Source organism: Stegodyphus dumicola, chromosome 4 (genome assembly GCF_044657685.1).
Source record: "Stegodyphus dumicola isolate Sdum_Otavi_A_Nest chromosome 4, ASM4465768v1".
NCBI lineage: Eukaryota > Metazoa > Arthropoda > Arachnida > Araneae > Eresidae > Stegodyphus > Stegodyphus dumicola.
The window spans coordinates 193433512-193455329 of record NC_140771.1 but is presented as its reverse complement, the minus strand read 5'-3'; the positions used below and the strand labels follow the sequence as shown (position 1 = coordinate 193455329).

At 32.3% G+C, this 21818-nt stretch overlaps 1 protein-coding gene across 2 annotated transcripts in view; it reads left to right on the top strand.

Moving 5' to 3' along the window:
* LOC118203827 (choline/ethanolamine transporter flvcr2a-like) overlaps window positions 1-21818 on the top strand; it is a 93344-nt gene that overhangs the window by 5041 nt on the left and 66485 nt on the right. Inside the window, exon 2 of one of the 2 annotated variants that reach the window (XM_085815887.1) lies at window positions 14403-14472. The exons of the other annotated variant lie outside the window; for it this stretch is intronic. Coding sequence (XP_085672013.1) covers window positions 14423-14472 — 50 coding nt within the window. The 5' untranslated portion in view covers window positions 14403-14422. The remainder of the gene's footprint in view (window positions 1-14402; window positions 14473-21818) is intronic. 2 annotated transcript variants of the gene reach the window in all.

Here is a 21818-nt window from a genome sequence, read left to right as displayed (position 1 = left end):
TTTAAAATTAAATATCTCTATCAGTTTTGGTCATATAGGAACCAAGACGTCAGCATTTTATTTTTTAGAACAGTATAACTAATTTATCAACACAGCTGTAAGGAGTGGAAAGCCGTACAAAAATTTAGATTTCGTAATTTTTACAAAATTAGGTTTTCAAATTTAAAAATGCCATGAAAGGAAAATTTACTTCATTTAGTACATTTTTATAACTATATGTCTATGACCAATTGTTGCTAATAAATGGCTGCTCAAAGATTTTTATAGACACAGTTTATTGAAAGTAAAGCAAAGTGTCTGTATACTACCTATTTCGATACCATACATGTACTTTAATTTTAAATTTCGCATAGACAAAAGCCGTCTTTTAAATATCGGTCTGCAATATAATTCTATCCTAGATTATATATCATGCAGTAGCTTAAATTATACAACTAAAATTATGTAATGATTACACTTAGAGTAAGAAAAGATTATTAATCTGAGAATTATCAGCATATTCTGAGTGTCAGAAAATGTTTTCACACCGGTGCAAAAATTTCTGTTGACTAGAAATAAATATTTAATAAAGTTAAATAGAGCGCCTTAATTTAAATAAATTATTATTATTATTATCATTTTGTTTTTAGAAATTATTAATTAATTAAATTAATATTATTGAATATTATTTAAAGTAATTATTATTCAATAGTAATAACTAAATTAATTAATAATTATTATTATCTTTGAATTATTATGATTTTATTTCTGTTTACGAAAGAAAAAATTAATCCACTTAACGCTTGTAATAGTAAAAGCTACTAGATTCGCCAAAATGTGTCGCATTAGTGCTGAATTTAGAAACGTAGCTTTTCTGCTACACAATATGGTATATATATATATATATATATATATGTATATATATATTTTCAGTGGTTGAGTGGATTTTACCGCTGAACCTTCCTGGGTTCAAATCCTTGCGAATGAGCTCGCTGACTGAGCATTTTCGTGGTCTGCCTCATGTACAATAAATATAAATACGAGCTAATTTTCCTTACAGAAACCTTCACGAAGGCATTTCCTTCTCAGGCAGATAGCTCTACTGTGCGTTACCATAATCAAATGAACTTGACCTAATTTAATGGTCAAGTTCATTTTATTATGAAATTAAAATAATACTCAAAAAGACATATAATATATGGAAGTGGAACACGCTAGTTTTAAATTTAAAATGAACGAAATTCATCCTGATGACGCTTTTATAGAAAACTTGATACATTTCAAAGAGATACAGCAATGGATTTTCTTTTCTTCAAATGGCTTTTTTGGATAAAAGATATTATTTACGTGTTTCCATAGAAATGTATTTTAGCTTTCATAACTTCCAACTATTCTTCATTGAAAGTTCGGATCAGTGTTTCCAGCACTTTGTAACTTCATAAATTATAAATTTTGATAAAATGTTGTACTCACTTTACATATAAAATGAAATACGAAGATACCAATACAGCCAGCCTGTTTGTAGGGATTTGAACCCGAGACGAACTACTTCTTTTCAGTGGTATTATCCACTCGAATACTTGTGAACCTCAGATTTTTAGAAAAATGTCTTCAAAAAATTCCAGATAGAATTTTATTGAAACGTCTCATTTGGAAAAATCAGAGATAAAGGCTTCTAAATCTTGTCTAAAGCACATTCTTAAATGTGAAATTTAATATTGATAATCATAAGATGTTAAACGAATTTCTGTATTTCGAAACCCATGTAATGGCTATCTGATGGTTGAATGTTAGGGTCACTTTTAGGTGCAAAAATATAATATAGATATATTTTGAGGATAATAGCAATTAAGAAAATGTCAATTTTTAAGGAAAGTATTTAGTCTAAAATACCGCTTTAACAACTTCCAGTGGAATAACATGCAAATTCAAAAGATTTCGACGATATATAGTAAGCGCTAATGCAGTCGCTTTTTGAAATTAACTTGTAATTTTAAATAAGAGGTTTTCTCCAAACTGTTTCTTCATAGGTTATGGGAACGGGGATAGAAATTACCTTTTCTCCAGCAACAGTAGGGCAGAATGCATGAACACAGGAAAACGACATCTCATAGTAAAGATGCAAAAAATAAGAGGAATTCATTTTTTTGTTTCCTTATGGTAATTTGGTTTATTAATATTACGGCAAAGCACACTAGGGCTACCTTCCTAAAGGGAGGGGTGCCTTCGTAGAGGACGTTTTAGGGAAAACTGGCTCGTATACAAGTTGACGATGGGGAAAACTATGAAAACGCCCATGCAGCCAGTCCGTTCGTAGGGTTTGAGCCTCGGACCGAACTACCAGTATTCAGTGACTTTACTATTCGGCCGCTGGAGTGTCTTTCTTATGGGTAGTTGGGCAGGAAATAAAAATGGTCTTTTTTCAGTTACAGTAGTGTAATACTTGAGTTAGTGAAGGCGACATTTGAAAGCAAAGGTAAACTTCGTATAAAAAGTAAGAGAAATTTACATTTTTGTTTTTTTCATGGGTAGTTTTCAAGGGAACAAAATGTATTTTTTTTAGCTACAACAGCGCGTGGCATTTTAGTTCCTGAAACTGACATTTGAGAAGGATAGCAAATTTAATTTTTAAAAATGAAATATTATCACAGATTTGATGGAAAATTTCATGCTCTCTTCCTTCTGTTATTTCTTTGAGTTCATTGATGGAAACTGAGAAATTTGCCCATTCTTTTTGTTGCAGATGTTTTCTATTTAATAATTAAATTTATTATTTAATACGAGCATCAAAAGCCAGATAAGAAGAATGAGAACGCTAAAAAAAAATTAGAAAGACATTTTTCAGAATAAAGAATGATATATTTTAAGTAAAAAAAGAATTAAACAAATATAAATTATTTTGTGAGAAATTTTATAAATTAACTTTTAAAAAACCTTCTGCTTCTTTTTTCAAAAGATTGGAAAAAATAACGAAACTATAATGCTGTTTGGATTAAGTATTAAAACACTGCAAGAAAAAAAAATATAAATTGGTTTTTAGATGTAAGAGAGTTAAGAGCATGTTAGACTTATATTATATTAAAATTTCGAAATTATCGAAATAATAAACATTATTTCTTGTCTCTGCAATTCTCATTTTCCGAAGTACAATGTTTTTTATATTCTTATTTAATGAATTGAAATTTTAAAACATCTCCAACTTTGTCTTTAATGTTCCATATAATGCACGGAAAAGTATTAAAATTTTCAAAGAAAATTATTTTGTTGTCACTGTTGCTCCCATGAGGAGAAAGAAAATGTTACGAGACAGTATTATACAAGTTCAGATGCAAAATCAATGGATTACATCAAAATTAAAAAAAAACATTGAACTAATGATAGTTTTAGATACATTTTAAGAAAGAAAAGAGGAGTGAGAAAGTAGCACCTCGTTAATCTAATTTGATAGAATTTGATTTCTACGAAGAAATGAGACCTGCTATTTCTTTCAAAACACAAAATTTCTAGGCCTTAAAGTATACATAATATGAATTCTTAAAACGTTCACTGCAAACATAAATGACAGTTGGTATTTTGCAAGAACCTCTTTTGACATCTGAATAATGGAAAATGAAAATATTCATTTTAATTTGCAATTGTTCTGTACACAGGAATGTATGAAATATCTCGTTCATATGAAGATAGTTCATATTCCAAATTCAATAACTACTTCATTTATTTTATTCCAATGAAAGAAGAATAGATACTGTAAAGTTATTATCCTATATCCTGAAAGTCATGTTTGTAGTATCACGTTTCTCTCTTTCGTGACTTTAGAATGAACATATTAGTGGTTTTGCAGAATTTCAGCAGTCGCGGAGTAACTTCCACATGGATACTCACGCGAACTATTCTTTGAAATACTTCGAATATGTTTCCTTCGTTTGAAATTTTAATGAAGCGGACAATTGCATCAGTGTTACTGAGATACGAAAACGAACCATACTGTGTCTATATCGACGAAAGGAAATTATATTACCTAAATTTTTATTGCGAAAAGATTTGGATAATTGATGTTATCCTATCATTCATTAAACGAGTAAACATTAGAAACAGATTTCTCTTTCTGTAAATATACTTTAAAGAGAAATTACTGCGTTTAAAGGAAGTTAACGATTTACATCAATCAACCTACTACGAAATCCGTCAGCTGGCACTGGAATCCTCTCAGGAGTAACGGTTAGTTCACTTTTCATTGTTATTTAAACTATAAGGTATTTCTCTCGCCTTCTTAACATGCCTTCGTAGTGTAGTGGTCAGTACGGTGGGCGCGTATTCCAGAGGTCCGTGGTTTGATTCCCAACGAGGGCGTTGCTCATTTTTCATCACTCCTGCTTTCAAAAAATACCTAATGTCTCTACAGTGGCGCCCCAACTAAAAGGGTGGTGAATGATGATTCTCCACACCCATAATTTGATGATTGGGTCCCCTAAACTCCAGCAGCCATTTAAAAGGGAACAGTATATAATATATTTCTCCCGCCTTCTTAGCATGCCTTCATAGTGTAGTAGTCAGCACGCTAGGCACATATTCCAGAGGTCCGTGGTTCGATCCTGACGAGGACGTTGCTCATTTGTAATCTTTCCCGCTTCGAAAAAAAACTAATATCTCTACAAAACGACTGTGCAAAGCAAATGATAGCACTTACCTAAGGAACGGATCTTTTTGTAGAGAATTGTCTGAAGAGACTTATAAACGCAAAGAAAAAAACCACAAATCGACTTAATAAGAAACTGACTTATATTGCGCAAAGGAAAAACCACAAAATCTTACGTAAGCAAACATCTTATCCCTTTGCTAGGAATCAAACTTGCGCCCAACTGTACTAAAATTCATTGATCTTAAGCACATTGGATTACTGAGCTAGGTTAACTAACGAATAGAACAATCTACAAGAATATGGCATTTCTATAGCAGTTACAGTGGAAGGTTTTACATACATTAAGAACTTATATTTTTATAATAAAACACGAATTTAATTAATTTTTTTTTAACTGCAAATGTCTTTTCAGTTTCCATTTTTTACCGTATCTTACATTTTACTGTGAATATTTCACAATAGCTACTACATTCGAAAAACAAAAGGCACAGTTGTTGTTGGAAAAAGTGTTGTAAGGAAAATATAGCATACAATTTTATGTGCCATTAATTTGAGATAGAAAATTAAAAAAGAAACTCAGGTTTTAAGAAGAACAACTTTAAAGAACAATGAGTAATTTTATAAAAGTTAAGCATAATAATTTACTGAATAGTTGATTTATAGGAATTATTATGTATTTATAACCATGCTCAGAAAGGTAACTTTTAAATACTCTAGGCATAAATTAAACATTGTTCCTGAAGAATATTAACTCATATTAACATAATGGTAGCTCTAAATTCATTCAGATTGGATAGTGCCCTTTCAGATACTAAGTGATTTTTTACTTCGTTGTATAAATGGCCAATTGGATTGATAAAATCATATTGAATGACAAATAATGAATGATCATTTTTGAATGCGTGTATATGTATGGGGAAATGAAGGTCTGTTATAGCATAATTGAATATTAACTAAGTTTTCCTTAAAATATTCACATAAATGCATTCCAGTAGTCAAAAGCTAATTTTTCAATACCGAAAATCTGCTTTAAGTGATGATTAATAATGTAAACAATTACACAAACATTTCTTTAGGTAAAATTAATTATTCTTTAAAAGCAGAATTGAGTTATTCAATTAAAAAGGTTTTACAGGGCTAAAAACAAAACTAATTAATCTTATTCATCATTTAACTTTAAGGGAGAATGAAATAATTGCAGTAAAAAGAATTGACAAAAATATTGACAAAAATATAATTCCCATTTATGATCTGCTGTCGTAGAAGTAATAATTTATGTTATCGTTATGCCGTTACACGTATTTGTTACAATGACATATAATTTATGTCAATCATGCCTTGACAAAGCATAAAGATGAAAGAGACGCATCACTTTGTTTCTGATCCTTTGGCTATGTTGGAGCATTTAACTGAACATGGCAAATCTCAGACAAGATTTTATGTCTATGGAGAAAGAAACTGTTATGGAGGAATTCGGAACAGAAACTGTCTTGTATCTACGCTTATGCAAGGGAAAACCATGAAGTTACCCATGCAACCATAATTTTAGTCCTTCATTAGGATTCGAACCCAAATCAAAATACCATTCTTCAGCGGTTTTATTCACTGGACCATTGGTAGATAAAGGTCTAAACATATGCAAACGGATACTGCGTGCAAATAAGTGTAATATAAATGAAATTGCTATTTATATTACTATCAGAATGTATTGGCCCCTTTCTGGTATCAACATCGCTAGTAATATTTCCTTCTAAGAATTGTGTACTTGTTGGCTTTTTGTATAGTCAAGCTATATTACCTGGTTTGGCCAAATCGTTGGCTATAAATTTTTACATTAGATTTTATACTATTTTTATTCATTTATTTGTTTTGTATCCATTGTTTATAGCCTTTGTTATATTTTATGTTTTGTACGTAACATAGAATTATGTCATAACTCTCTAACATAATAACCAATGTCCAGGTTCCTTGGACATATTTTAATACTTGCCTGGACTGTCATCCAGATCCTTGGCTGAGCTTTGCAAGTTAGGAGGTTTCACTGCTGATGGAGTACGTTGGTAGCAGGCTTATATTATGGTAAGCTACTCTGCCAGAGGTGTAAAAACGGTTCCGCTGTCAAAAACAGGAGCGGACCAAATCTAACGGCAGAGGTCAGCATCCAACATGCCAAAATTCCAATTGACTCGCTGCCGCATGCTTATTGTAAATGCCGTGACAGAAGTCATAGAGAAAGAAATATTTCACAGGCGTGTATTATGCAGAAAATGCAAAACACTCTTCCATATCTTGAACTCCATTCGACTGAAAAGATATTTTTAATGAATTCATATTTTCATTAAATTTTCAGCATAATCAATAGCATTGTAGAAATAAATGGAAATCTTAATTTAATTCTAACGTGAGGATTTTATTTCGGAGTATCATAATTTTAAACCTTTCGCTGCCCAGTGTAACATAATATATTTCGAAATGCACAATTATTCGCTATCTTAATTCACATCGTTCACATTTATTTTAGATTCAAATCACCAACAAGTGAACGGAAAATTCGCTGAACACTGGTTGTTTGACCCAGCCTCAAATCCTGGCAAGCGGCTGTTTGCGTGATTCTTTTCATTGTTTTTCCCATGTGTAACGTGAGTAAGACACAATTTCTTCGACAAATGCAGTCTTAGAAGAAAGTCTTCGACAAATGCATCTCTTTCTTTTGGGTAGATAAATTTGCGTGCTTTAAACCAATAACTTTAATTTTACGTATTTTTACGTACGACACTTACGCACTCTGCATTGTTTTTGTTATTGTTGTATCATTTACTTGTTTTGATAAAAAGAATATTTGCCGATTCAACCGAAAACTCATCTTCTCTGTAATCTTGAGCCTTATCATTTTAACGTACACAGTTCAATAGCCAAACCTCAGAAACAAGCAACGACATCCAAATCTCTTCCTTTAAAAATTGCAAAATAATCAAAATCCCATCAAATAAAATGCATCTGGCCAGGAGGGCATCAGTAACCAGCTCATCAATAACCTATACAAGAACTTTCCTTATCTACTACCCAAACTAATGAATAAATATCTACAAACAAACCTCTTCCCAACCAATTTCAAAATAGACTGGGTAATTCTTTTTCATAAAAAAGGCCAAGATGCATCAAACTCAGTCTCTTACCGCCCAATAAATCTTGTTCTTTCAAAACAAAAAGAGTTAGAGAGAGAGACCCGGCATCATACAAAAAAGTACAATGCAGTAAAACAGTACCAATTGGGTTTTTCGTGAATGAGAGCACTGTACATGCAATCAATAAAGTTCTAGAACAGACAATATGAGATATAGCACAACAGCATTCGACTATGTTTTGCCTAGAGTTTCGGAAGTCGTTTGATTTTCTCTGGTAGCAGGATGTTCTAGGCACACTAAAAGGTATAAATTGTCCAAAAACATTTATGAAATATTTTAAGTTACTTCACTTACGGAGGATAATTATAACTAACAATTTTACAATATGAAAAGTAGAAGTTAGAGACTGTCCTCAGGCCTCATGCCTAAGCGTAGACTTTTAGAACTTAGCATTTGACGAAATCAAAAGGCACAAATGGTCCAATAATCAAAATGTATCACCTTCGCAGACAATGCCGCTTTTGTCCTAAGTGGTAACTTCAGAAGTGAATTACGAAAATATGTAAACAACATACTGGAATTTTCAATTCTCTACGCAAACAGCAATAATTGATAATTTGTGAACCAAGCCCTAATTATCTAGAAATCCTCACAATAAAATAAAAAAATAATTAACAACCTAAAATACCTAGGCACAATCCAATGATAACAAACTTAACTTTATAAGCTATCTAAATTATATTAAAAGCAAGACCTCCAAAATCAAGACCAGTCTAAAAGGAATGAAAGAAATAGAATTGAGGATGAGAAAACCACCCACAAAACTATTCTGTTAAACAATAATCAAGATAATTATCCTTTACCGGACAATCACATGGGCAGAGTCGATGACAATTCAATCCAACAGAGCTACGTACTCAACTAGAAAGGAAGCTACAGGACAACATCAACTACAGCCCTCTTGCAAGTCGCTAATATACACCACTTTTTGTACAAGAACAAGAACTGCACAACACAACAGTACTCCAATTACGAAGGAATAGCAACTACAACTCCGTAAATTTTATAGCAGGTTAATATGAATCACCAGCACATCCATACTACCCAGGAAAGAAAAATAACATCACAGTAAGCATGTAAATGGAAACAAAATAAAATAATTCATTCAAATCTATACAACAGTTATGGCGTAGAAGAGGGAAAAAGAAGCGCACTCATACCTAGATCCCAACTCTTAAAAAATCAACAAAACAATGTTTTTCAGACGAAATCATCAGCTCTTGGGGAAGCAATAAAATACAGTATTATTAATTCCCTAAAAGCATCATCCTATATCTTTACACATAGTCTTAAATACATGTTTATAGACAGTATTTCAGTAGTGCACAACCATCGCGAACTCACACCTCAGATCAAAATTAATCCAAGAGATTACAGACAGAATTTCAGCATCACAAAATCAACCCTTTTTTGTCACATGGCTAAAAGCACATGCAGAAACAAAAGCATCGAGAAGACTGATATCCTAGCCAAAGAAGCAGCTAGGGTAAAAAATACACAAATCTCATGAGTGCCATAAGCGGGCTCGTTCCTTAAGAAACTTATTACCAACGAATCTGAAGATGAATGGCAGAATGGGTGGCAGAAAGCTGAACAAAGGAGAAAGACCTATCAACTGTTCCTAAAAGTAGGCACTGTACCCACTTCAGAAAAGAGAACTACTTTGTGAAATCGTTTCAAGAAATATAAATGATGTTCCTGTTTCTTGAAAAGCTACGTTGACCTTCGTAATATTTCCTACCCATTTCTGGGATTCCATGTTAGCATTTTTCTAGCTGAGTTTGCTTATGCAATTAAAATAATTTCAGCCAATATCTGCTAAGATTTTGCTTTGTGAATTTCCAAATTTAGATTACTTTAAATTTTATTCATTCTATGTTAGCTTAATCCCGCAAATAGCAATGATTGAATTATAAGCAAGGGCTGTGCAATTGCTAAGTTTTAAAGTTTTAATAAAAAGAGTGTCACTTTAACCGCATGTAATGTGAATACCAACCATTTTCTCATAAAATGTCTTCAATGAGGCCAACCCTTCCTTTAAGTAATTAGGCCTAGCGTGCTTTCTTCCTAAGTGAATTACAAGTCCATTTATAGTAGAAAAATATACAAAAAAAACAACCCTTCCAAAGAAGGCAGGCCGAGAATAATTGGTACTTGTGTATTAGTCGGTACCCGCAGATATATCGCTAAAAATACCACCCTGACTTTCATTTCTATAAGCGTATGGGTAGCCCTAGAAGCTTTTCTGGATTCATTTAGAGAGTTCAGATTTTTCTTTTCTTTTCCTGTTAACGTTGTCCTTCTTTCTTCTTCGCCGGGGAGAACGTTTGTTCACGTTATGTTAATTTTACTGCATTTTGCATAATATGTTTTCCATGCATGCGACAGTTTGCCAAGAAATTTGTGAGTACCTCGCGTTATGAAGTACATGACCGAAAATATATGATGGAAATGTAATATCAACAACAGTCTACAAGCTGCTAGAATAAGAAATAGTTCAGTTTGATTTTGACTGACCATGCAAGGGCTACCTGCCTACAGGTAGGAATGCCTTAGTCTAGAAATGTCTAAGAAAATGTGGCTGCTATAATAAACTTTATAAAAGGTGGAAAAGCATGAAAATGCTCATGCAGTCAGCTCGTTTGCTGGGATTTGTGTGAACTATCACTGTTTAGGAATTTGTATGAATTATTACAGTGGGCAAAAAAAAATATTGGCAACTGCCTATAACTGATTATATTAGCTAACAAAGGAAATGCTTGACAATTTTAGCTGGACATAATGAACACTGGAGGCAATAAAGACACAAATCCTAATGAAACTTTCATTTTAATATGGCTTTTACACAAAATATACAACAAAAACGTAAATTTGCATGTCAAAAAAGTATTGGCAAGATCATACAGTAAAATGTGGGAACCAAATTAAATATTTTGTATTCATACCTTTTGAATTTATAAGAGCTTGTAATCTATTTCTCATAGAGAAAACCAAAGTCCTGGTTGTTGAAAAAGTCCTGTTGGGAAAAACCATTCCTGTTGGGAATTTTGTGCAATTCTTGCAGGAGTATACACTTAAGTTCATTTTTACACGAAATTTTGTTTCCTGACTTCTAGGTCCAATTTAAGCCATAAATTTTTAATTGAATTTCATGTCAGGCTATTGAGGCGGTGTCTTTAACTGACAAGGAGCATTATAGAATAATTATTGCGAGATGAGGTTCATTGTGTCCTTACAGTAATTGTTCTGTGGAAACACAAATGATGTTCCTAAACCAAGTTTTTTGGACACTGAATTTCATGTTATGGCACAATGTATCAATGTATGCGCGTGCCGTCGTAATACCACCAATGAATCATAGGTTACCAATTCCGTTTGCTGCCATACTGCCCCAAACTACGACGCTCCCGCTAACATATTTGATAAGTTAAATGTTGTTTTCCCAGTTCGGTGTTAGGCTCTCCCCACATATTGTCGTCCATCACTCTCGAAAATGTTAAATTTCAATTCGTCGGACAAAATAACAGTGTTCCAAAATTCTTCTGATAAATTAACATGAGATTTTGCAAAATCTAATCCCTTTCTCCTGTTTATTTCTGAAATGAAAGGTTTATTTCTAGCTGTTCTTCCATAATAACTTCTTCCATGTCAGACATTCTATAGAGTATGTACACTAAAAGTTTTATGCGAATTATTAGCAACATCTTTGGCTAACTGGGGTGCAATTATTTTAGGATTTTTCTTAACCTCTTTAATAATGCCCCGTTTTCCCTTGCAGAAAATATTTGATACCGTCCACTTCTAATCTTATTTTCCGTCGATCCCGTCTCTTTGAACATTTTTACAACACTTCTAACAGTAAATAAACTTATGTTCAACTATATTCCTAAAGCACGATAAGTTAAACCCTCATTTCTAAGCGGAATAATCATGTTTTTAACATCAACATCACACTCCTTCGACTTCGAAGCCATTTTATCACAGTATTAGCAAAATAATATTTTAAAAGTTTTGAAGTAGCACTGCAGACTGTATACTAATAGGGTTTCTTATCAGTCTAAACACGTGACCTCTACATATCAAAATTTGCATAGCAGTTAGAACTTTGCCAATACTTTTTTTTTACATGCAAATTTACGTTTTTGTTGTATATTTTGTGTAAAACACATATTAAATTGAAAGTTTCATTAGATTTGTGTGTTTATTACCTCCGATGTTCGTTATGTCCAGCTAAAATCGTCAGGCATTTCCTTTGTTAGGTAATATGATCAATTATAGACAATTGCCAATACTTTTTTTACCCACTGTAGTACAACTACCAATGCTCAAAGAATTGCTTGGCGGCTGGTGAACCCATAAGAAGTGTGAAGTAATTCATCAAAAGTCTTCTTATTTTAGCAAACATCATATGTAGGCAAAAATAGAAGTGAAGAATAATAATCTGATGCGATTCCCAAACATTATCGCCGAGGGAAGAAAATAATAAAAAAAAAAAAAAAAAAAAAAAAAGATTTTATTTATCTGCTAATGTCAAAAATACATTTCATCGCCAAAAAGCGCCAAAAGCTGTTGGCGGTGTATAGGCGCATACAAAATAATAATCAAACACGCATTATTCAAATAAAAAAAATTTCCAAGACTTAACATGCAGAAATCAAACTTTCTCAAATTCCAATATTTTGATATAATTAGGGCTACAAATTTTAGCACTGGAAAAAAGACATCCGCGGCCAAGTAGTTAAACTCGCAAAACTTTCTGGGCCTGAGATTTATGTTGATATTTTCATGAAACATTTCGATCGAGGATTTGCATTAACATTTCGGAGAAGGAAGTATACTCCACAAACGAGAAAAATACTCATAATTCCAGTGTAATTAAATCGATAATGTGTAATAAATATTTTAACTTCAATTTATATTCATAAACCAATCAAGTTCTGAAAACCTATTCAACACTGTTATTTCAAGTCAAGGTTAGCATTTATTAACTGGGGATTGTTTTTATACTTTATGTTTTACAAATAAGTAAAGTCTAGATTACTTAAGCAAGATAAAAACTGATCTTGTGGTACCGAAGGATTTGATAGGCAACGGAAGATAACTATATGTAATTTCGAGAAACGATTATTTCTCAAGTTTTAGAAGTGAGACAAAATTTACGAAATACAGAATTTGTCTTTAGTTTGGATATTCGAACATGATTACATTAAGTGTATTTTCTGGGAAATATGGCAGAAAGTAGCACAAAAATTATTTAAATATAAAATTAATCTTAAAAAATATTTGAAATCCGCAGTTTTATTTGACATTTGCGGAAAGACCCGATATTTGAGCGGTCTTATAAAAAGTTACCTAAATTTTACGAAAAATAATCGCGGAAAATCGCACCGAAATAAAGTTACTGTTCTAGATATAATTACTCAACCTACGATTAAAATGAATAGGAATGCAAGAATGTGTTATATTTTAGTTAAAACAATTATTTTTACAAATAGGAGTTATTGGAAAAAGAATGTTTCACTCTTGATTTTTCAGTGCGATCAGAGGACGTTTGATTTCTGCTTGATAGTGAGAAGAAATAGATGACGCGCAAGGCCATGGAACACCCTTTCACAGGGGAAAATCATGCCAGCCAGATGTCTAGCAATGTGAGATTAAACAAAGTGTACGACAGAAAAATACCGGTTAAAGCCGCATTAATTTAAATGGTAGTGTTTGAAAGGGTTTTAGTTTTCAATCTACAGTGTTATACTACAGAAGTATGGTGTATAACACGTTGCTACAGAAGTATCAGTAGAATTCAAATAGGAAAAATTTCCTTTAAAAAAATTCATCACTACAGCCACTTTCCAAGGTAAGGAATATGTTTTATGAATAATCCATATATCTGTGCTACTCAGCTTGGAGAATAAAGTTCCTGTATTATTCTTTTCAAGTTTCCTCTCTGAAATTTCATAAAAAATTAATATTTAAAAGCATAAAATTTTACAGCTAAAATTTCTTAAGACTTATCTAACACTGGTATAAAACTTGATCTAGGATTTTTTTTTACCTCTGATTTCCTTATGCACTTTCATATTTTTGATTTTTCCAGCTGATGTATCTATTATCTCATTATTCTTAATGATTCTTTAAAAGTTATGTAACCCATTCAGCGTCTCAGCAAATAAGGCCACTGAATGCTGGCAGTTTGACCTAACTTCAAATACTGGATGGCTGAAGAGAAGTTTCAAGGTTTTTCCCATGTATAATGTGCACAAGACTAAGTTACCTTTCGTAAGTGCCGGAGGATGGCAACCTTTCCCTCAGGCAGATAGTCCGAGCATGCTTGTCAACTAATTTTTCCTCTTTAGCATGCAATGATAGTATTTGGTACTGCATATGAAAAATATTTCGTTAGCCATAGAAATATTGTATGTTAAGAAAAAATATATTCGTATTCAAACTTGGTAAATTTTACAACGCAATTACATTTACTTATCTAAATTAAGTACTAACAATTTGTAAATTATTATCAAAACATTGTTAATTATTATGCAGTTATTTTTGGGATAATTAATAATACATAGTTTTTAAATTTATGTTTTCCCACTACATAGTTTGGGCAAAATTTGGCCTGATGTTCAGCTCAAGCTCTGTCGTTATCCTTCGTTTGATTGATTGCAAAAGGTGGGTATTTTTCATACGGTATGTGATGTTATTTTGGTAATCCTTTTACTATGCATTTTATACTTGTAATTTCGATATCTTCTTGTCCGAGAAAATCCTCCCCTTTCTTCCCATTTACATTATTAGAATATAATTTCATTTTTTTTTAATCTAAGAAATTGTTGCGTTTTAGATAGTAAAATTTACTAAACTATATGCGTTTCCTAGTAAACGCATCGAATTCGAAATTTGCGAACGAGCTGGCTTCATTGGTGTTTTATCTGTGTAACGTAAATACGAGCTTATTTCCATTAGAAAATCCGCCAAGAAGACATCCTTCTCCTCGGGCATACAGCCTTTGTGGGCTTTGTCATAATCAATAAAAAAATTCCTCTCTCTCTCTCTCTCCCCTTTTTTTTCCGAGAGGGATGTAAAGAAAGGTGAAGAAAGCTTCTGTTTTAAATCAATATCAAGTTCTATCCCGAAACTATGCCCGCATGCAAACAACACAACGCGTGTAGAAATCAGTAAAAATAGAAGAAGAATTAATTCACCGCTTTCTCACGGAAAAGTTATTAAAGTGTTTAAAGAGACCTTTTCAAGCGTCCATGAATTAAAAAAGACAATGATTTCCTTCTTGGTTGTTTGATTTTCAGAAATTGGAAGCGTTCATTATAAGAAATAAAGTGAGCCATCTCTTAGTACGAACAAACTGAACAATGTCAGAAACAAAATATTGGGTACTTAAGTATTATCCCGTCGACCGTTGGCGAAAATTTCAGCAACGTCTCTAATCACGAATCGTTACTTCGGAAGTCTAAAGGAAGTGAGTCATCCCCAATTGGCGGTAAATCGTGCTACTTGGACGGTCGACAGAATAATACGTAAGTACCAAATATTGCAGTTACTAATAAAGAGGGTAAAAAAGATAGCATTGCGACTAAATTTGAGCATTTCGAAATCATGTTTAATCATAAAAATTTGTTCTGCTTGGAAATAACCCTCTCAACTTTGAGCCAAACAGGCGGATTTTAAAACTAACAGAATAACTAAACAGCTGAGTGATGTATTTCTTGTAACTTTATAACTGTGTTATCTGTTCAAATAATTTGCCATTAACATACGTTTTGGAGTTTCCACTATTTTTAAAAGTGAGCGATGTTTGAATCACCGTGTATTATTATTCATTATCTTTTTTATTCGTCTTTGTTGTTCGAATTAGTCTTGGAACACATGTGCTTTTACTTAACATTTAGGAAAAAAGTTACTATTCGGTTTCGATGGCCGTAAAAAATCGCCAAACTATTGTTGATGCCAATGCTGCCAAAAATAATTGCGGCAACCCTAATAATTGCGCCAATAAAGGAAGTATAATAGTAAATAACTATATAATTTTAATTAAGATAAGCTTTAATTTAGATGAAAGGTTAATTTCATATAATATTTTTTATTATAATTTATATGAAAAAGGCTAAACATCACTGAATGGAAGCATAAGAGTAAATAACTATTTCAGATCATTATTATAGTTTATATAAAAATTGCTAAACATAATTCAATGGATGCCTGCATCGCTATTTCGCTACCGACTTATCGCTAAAGCATAATTTTATCTCGTTGGTTGTTCAAACGTAATTTTCTATAATGAATGATGCCTTTTATTTGAAAGTATTCAGAATCGGAATTCAGAAGTGCAGAATCGCTCACTTATTTGTTAGCCGCTTTTTACAAGGGTAAGAACAATTGGATTTTTGTCAATTTTATTTTACTAAAATGAAAATAGGTCGATGTGTACATAGACAAAGTCAAGGGGGTGCGCAGTGCCATTTTTGTGCAATTCTGAGATTTTTTTTAAGTGAAAATAGGTCGATGTGCGCATGGATACCGAGTATGTGCAATTCTTGAAAACGTGTCAAGCAGTGGGTGATTCTGCACTTTACCCAAAATTCTATTGCCGACTTTTCGTCATGGGCAATTCCCAAATTGTTAAATCCATACGATATCAAAAAGGATAATTTTATCAGAAGCTAAGAGCACAAACTTTCCGCCGGAAATGATTCCAATCAGTTGCAGTTTTGTTCGTCATATTTGACCGCACTGTTCCCAATAACACACACGTTTTTGGATAGTAGGATCATATAAATTTGAAATTAATCCACTGCTTTCTCTCCTGTAGAAGACAGGTTAAAAAATTCAATTATGTTTTTTTTCTAAATGCAAGAAAAAGAAGCAATAGCAGTTAATTTATATCTTCATTCATAAAAGCAAAATGTGGTTTACCAAGAATTAATCGGGGTTACATCAGACGAAAGCGCAGATATGTTTGTGTTGTTCAGTCCCGCTTACACGTAAATGGCGTCAAATCGCCTTGCTTTGTAACAGTTTTGCAATGTATATGTTCCATTTTTTTTTAAAAATTTAAAACAGAACCTTCAGGTCAAATCTAAATGCATTAGTTTGTGATAATATTTGTTGATAAAATTCAGCAGTCTGTAAAGGCTACCTGATTCTGTAAAGCATATAGGTAAATTACAAACAGAAAGTATTTTAAATTGTTTTCAACGATGTTCTTGATGAACAGTTTACATCACGATATAGTAGAACTATTTTCATATTAAAAGTCGTTTAAAAGCTTTTGAATAAGGTATTTCAAGAATTCTACTAGAATATCATAGTATACTTACCCGACAATAAATAAGAAGTTCAGACAGGAGGGAGAATATCGAATACTGATAACTAACACATCGTAGGTTCGTAGGTTGAGTTCGTCAAATCGTAGGTTGAGATCCTGGCGACCGAATAGACTCGTCAAATTGGGCCCACCAGCAGCCGAGGGGTGAAGTCGCTGAACACTGGTAGTTCGGTCGAGGTTCGAATTCCACGAACAGGCCGGCTGCATGGGCGTTTTCGTGGTTTTCCTCATGTGTAACGTGTATACGAGCCAGTTTCCTTTAGAAAGTCCTTTACGAAGGCATCCCTCTCTTTAGGCAGATAGCCCTCGAGGCTTTGCCATAATCACACACACACACTTTCGTTAAATTGGTTTCTTAAGATCTCTTAAGACTTCTTTTGAAGATTTAGTGATTACATTGAAAACACATATTTGATTCGTCAAATCGTAGGTTGAGATCCTGGCGACCGAATAGACTCGTCAAATTGGGCCCACCAGCAGCCGAGGGGTGAAGTCCCTGAACACTGGTAGTTCGGTCGAGGTTCGAATTCCACGAACAGGCCGGCTGCATGGGCGTTTTCGTGGTTTTCCTCATGTGTAACGTGTATACGAGCCAGTTTCCTTTAGAAAGTCCTTTACGAAGGCATCCCTCTCTTTAGGCAGATAGCCCTCGAGGCTTTGCCATAATCACACACACACACTTTCGTTAAATTGGTTTCTTAAGATCTCTTAAGACTTCTTTTGAAGATTTAGTGATTACATTGAAAACACATATTTGATTGGATTTTCTGAATCAAGCACAGCAAACGTAAATTAATATCGAGTTAGAATCAGCCCTCGAGTGCTATCTATATATTTAAATTTTTGAATAAAAAAGCGCTTATCATAGCACCTATGGGAAAAATATAAAAGATCATGAGAAATACTAAACTGAATAAAACTATAAAAAAGTAGTAAACATTTAGATCTGATATGAACTGAACAAAAATAGCTTAACTCTGCAGGAAGACCTTTTCTCCAATTTGCCAGCAGTACTCTTCATACAGTTTGTTGAAAGCTCTTGAGTGATTTTTTTCAATTAAAATCAACCTGCCAAAGGAATATTATAAATAAATACATGATCAACTTAATACAGTCTCATATATATTATGAATATTCTAGATAATAAGTCTCGTGAAAATCTCTAACTGTTGACACACATTCAAACACACACATAGAAGTAGGTACAAGGCCGCCCAGATGATATAGTGATTAGGGGAGTCGACTGCGATACCAAAGGGCCCGGGCTCGAATTCCGGAGTAGGTATGGTTGTAACTGTTTGTCTGTCTTCTTATAGGAGGCAAAGGTGGCCACCTATTAGGCGCCTTTATAATAAAGTGACTACCAACCCTGACCAAGCTGAAGTCAGCCGAGGGCCCACCATTGGTAAAAGAAAGTAGGTATAAAAATGCATAATGTACAAGGGCAATAAATATCTCTGTAAATATTTTTGTGATTTAGAAACCACACTCATAGATATTATATATATTTTTGTTACACAGTTGTACATTGCATAGATTTATTGTATCCCTTAATAATGATTAGCTTATTTTGTTTTATAAATTACCCTACACGTAAGTTATAAAATATAAATTTTAACTATGTGTCATTGTGTGTGCTTAGGTAAAATTCCACTGAAAGTTTAAATGCTCAATTCGCACTTAATTTTGATAATATTTAGTGAATTTTATATCTTTTCCGCTATAGTACAAAAGGCTCCAAACATATTTTAATAGAAAGACATACCTACTAACATGAGAATTTCAGACGGAATATAATTTCATCATTAACTCTTTTAAATTTACTACAAGCAAGATATCTCTTTAAGTTATTTATAACCAAGAAGCAAAATAGAATGAGGTGCATTAAGAACTTTTTATCAGCAACACTTTGAGTTGGCTGTTATAATAGATAAAAATGTGTCATATTCTTATAAGAGATATTTGACACATACTTTCAGATAAAAGTTGTTTGGCTAGTATTGTCATAAAGAAAATGCCTAATTTTTAAAATAAATTATAAGGAATGTTCCCTTTTAATGTTTTATTAAGTATAAAGTATTTCTTTGACTGTAAAAGTTTCATACATGGATTAATTAAAGTTCTCAATTGGAGAATACGAATTTATGATTATAATATTATTAATATATCTAAATTTAAGATTATAAGCAGCTCTTATGCGAATTTGAAAATATATTTAAATTAATAAATTTGTTATTGTTATGACTATAACTACTTTTAATGACAGTTTCAAACGGCAAGATTGTACATCTTTAGAAAAAAGGATATAGTCTTTTTTCTTCAACTTATTTTGCTGATGTCAGAGGACACAGTATCATTTGTTTCTCCAAATTCTCTGAAACGTTCCGTTTGAAATCATCGATAAAGATGTAAACATAGTAAAGTCAAAAAAAAATTAAATCTCTTGCATCTGTTATATTTATGCAGTAGAAATTACAAACTAAGTTTGATATTTTATTATTCTTAAATGGAAAGCTATCTTTTTTATTCCCGTAATGCTTTCCGTAAAGTGAAAACATTTTTCTATAAGAGATTATCTTATATTTCGATAGGACTGTTCAGTTATAATTTACATCGACACAGTTATTGCAAAATATACACATTTTTTTAAAGAAGGAAAGTATGGCTTGATTCTTCTTTTGCATCAGAACTGATAACCTTCATATACGTGTTTGCATATGAAAAGCTAGTGAAATACAGAAAAACTGAGTAATAAAAGCCAATGAAATAAGAGATTATTAAGACAATGAAAAATCAAAGTTTCAAGTATGATACCTCAAGAGGAACTTAAAATTCACAGGTATAACAATAGAATAATTCCTATACGAAGATAGATTTTTCTCAATGAAATGCAATAGAGACGGTTTCATTTTCTTCCTTTTCTCCCTTTCTACAATTTTTGAACCAAGTTTAGTTTATATGCACTTTTGTCACACGAAATTAAACATCTAAACTAAACTGGAAACAAAAGAAAACAAAACAAAACAAAACAAAACAAAAAAAAAGGCATTAGCAAAGGAAGGCAAATTTTTATTCAACCACATGAAGATATAATAGAATTTTCTTTACACTTATGCATTCATTCGTGATTTACTAATCTGAAAGGTCCATTCAAATATAAACAGGAATTTATCAGCTAACTTATTGAATACAATGAAAATAAATACAGCGACTCAGAAAATGTTGGGGCTAGGAAAACAATCAGACATCCAGTGACAAAAATTCAACAGTTAGAAATAAATAAGGTATTTTGAATAAATTGTTTTCAAGTACGAAAGTAAAAAGGAACTGGGAGATTACAGGACTACGGTAACAAATATGAAAGAAAAGCTTATTCTATCAGGACCTCAAGGAACTGCTAGTTTTTAACATGTGTCTAAAAATTACGAGATGTCTTTTAACTCAAAAGAACTTAACTATAATTCTTCATTAGACTAGTAGAACATTTCTGAAAAAAATACGTGAACTATCAAATGTAATCAAATCTATTGTTAATAATACAATTTCGAAATGCATGAAAACAAATATATATGCAAATAAACTTCAGAAAGCGTCTAGGTCATTTCATTTAAAAACGAAAGGTAGATCATAAGAAAAAATATTCGAGGTGACCCTAAAATCGGAGCATTTAACTCACTTTAATAGTCCAAGGAAGGTTTATCAAGTTTACTAATGCAGAACGTATTACAGTATTTTCAGAGATAATATTTTCATGACCAAATAGCTTTGAAAACCATCTCTTAGTAAAATGAGTCGAAAGACACGATTAAACTCACAGAGCTCTATTTTGAAAAGCTTCGGGGTTTTGGGAATTCGGTTGCGTTTGTAGATGAAAGAAAATTTAATATTTTTCAGAATGATAGAAAGCAAACAGTATGGCTAAAACCCCCCAAACGTGGATAGATGCCAGTTTCCCTTAGGAATTCCTTCACCCTGTTAGACAACCCACCACTACTTTGCCTAATCGTACAAAACCAAAACTTCAATAAGACTTGGTTGAAATAGCTAGAAGTCTGAAGTTATGAGTGCTTATAGTGCTAGAAATCTACATTGTATTGATTGAAAAATAAATAAATTTATTACAACAAGTATTTATTCAATATAAAAAGTATTTATTCAATATAAAAAGTATTTATTCAATATAAAAAGTATTTATTCAATATAAAAAGTATTTATTCAATATAAAAAGTATTTATTCAATATAAAAAGTATTTATTCAATATAAAAAGTATTTATTCAATATAAAAAGTATTTATCCAATATAAAAAGTATTTATTCAATATAAACACCAAGTATTTATTCAATATAAAAAGACTCAAGCGATCTATAAAAGAAAAAAAATTGGCAAAAAAGAACTGCTTGGCGCAATTACTGTACACGTACTGCCGAGAAATTCAGTGCTCCTATTAAAATAGTGACTGATCACGTTTTTAGGCCAACAACTCTACCTGCCAGTCTCCTTCCTACTGCCAAGTTTCATGATATCGCTCAGCATGTACTTAAGACTCTCTTCCAACCAGATCCTATCTCTTAGATCTTGCAGAGCATGTAACCTTGCGTTCTAATTTTGATACTTACACGCCCTTTAAACATTCTTTGGAACCAGCACTTACACTGGCTGAAATAAAGTGAATCT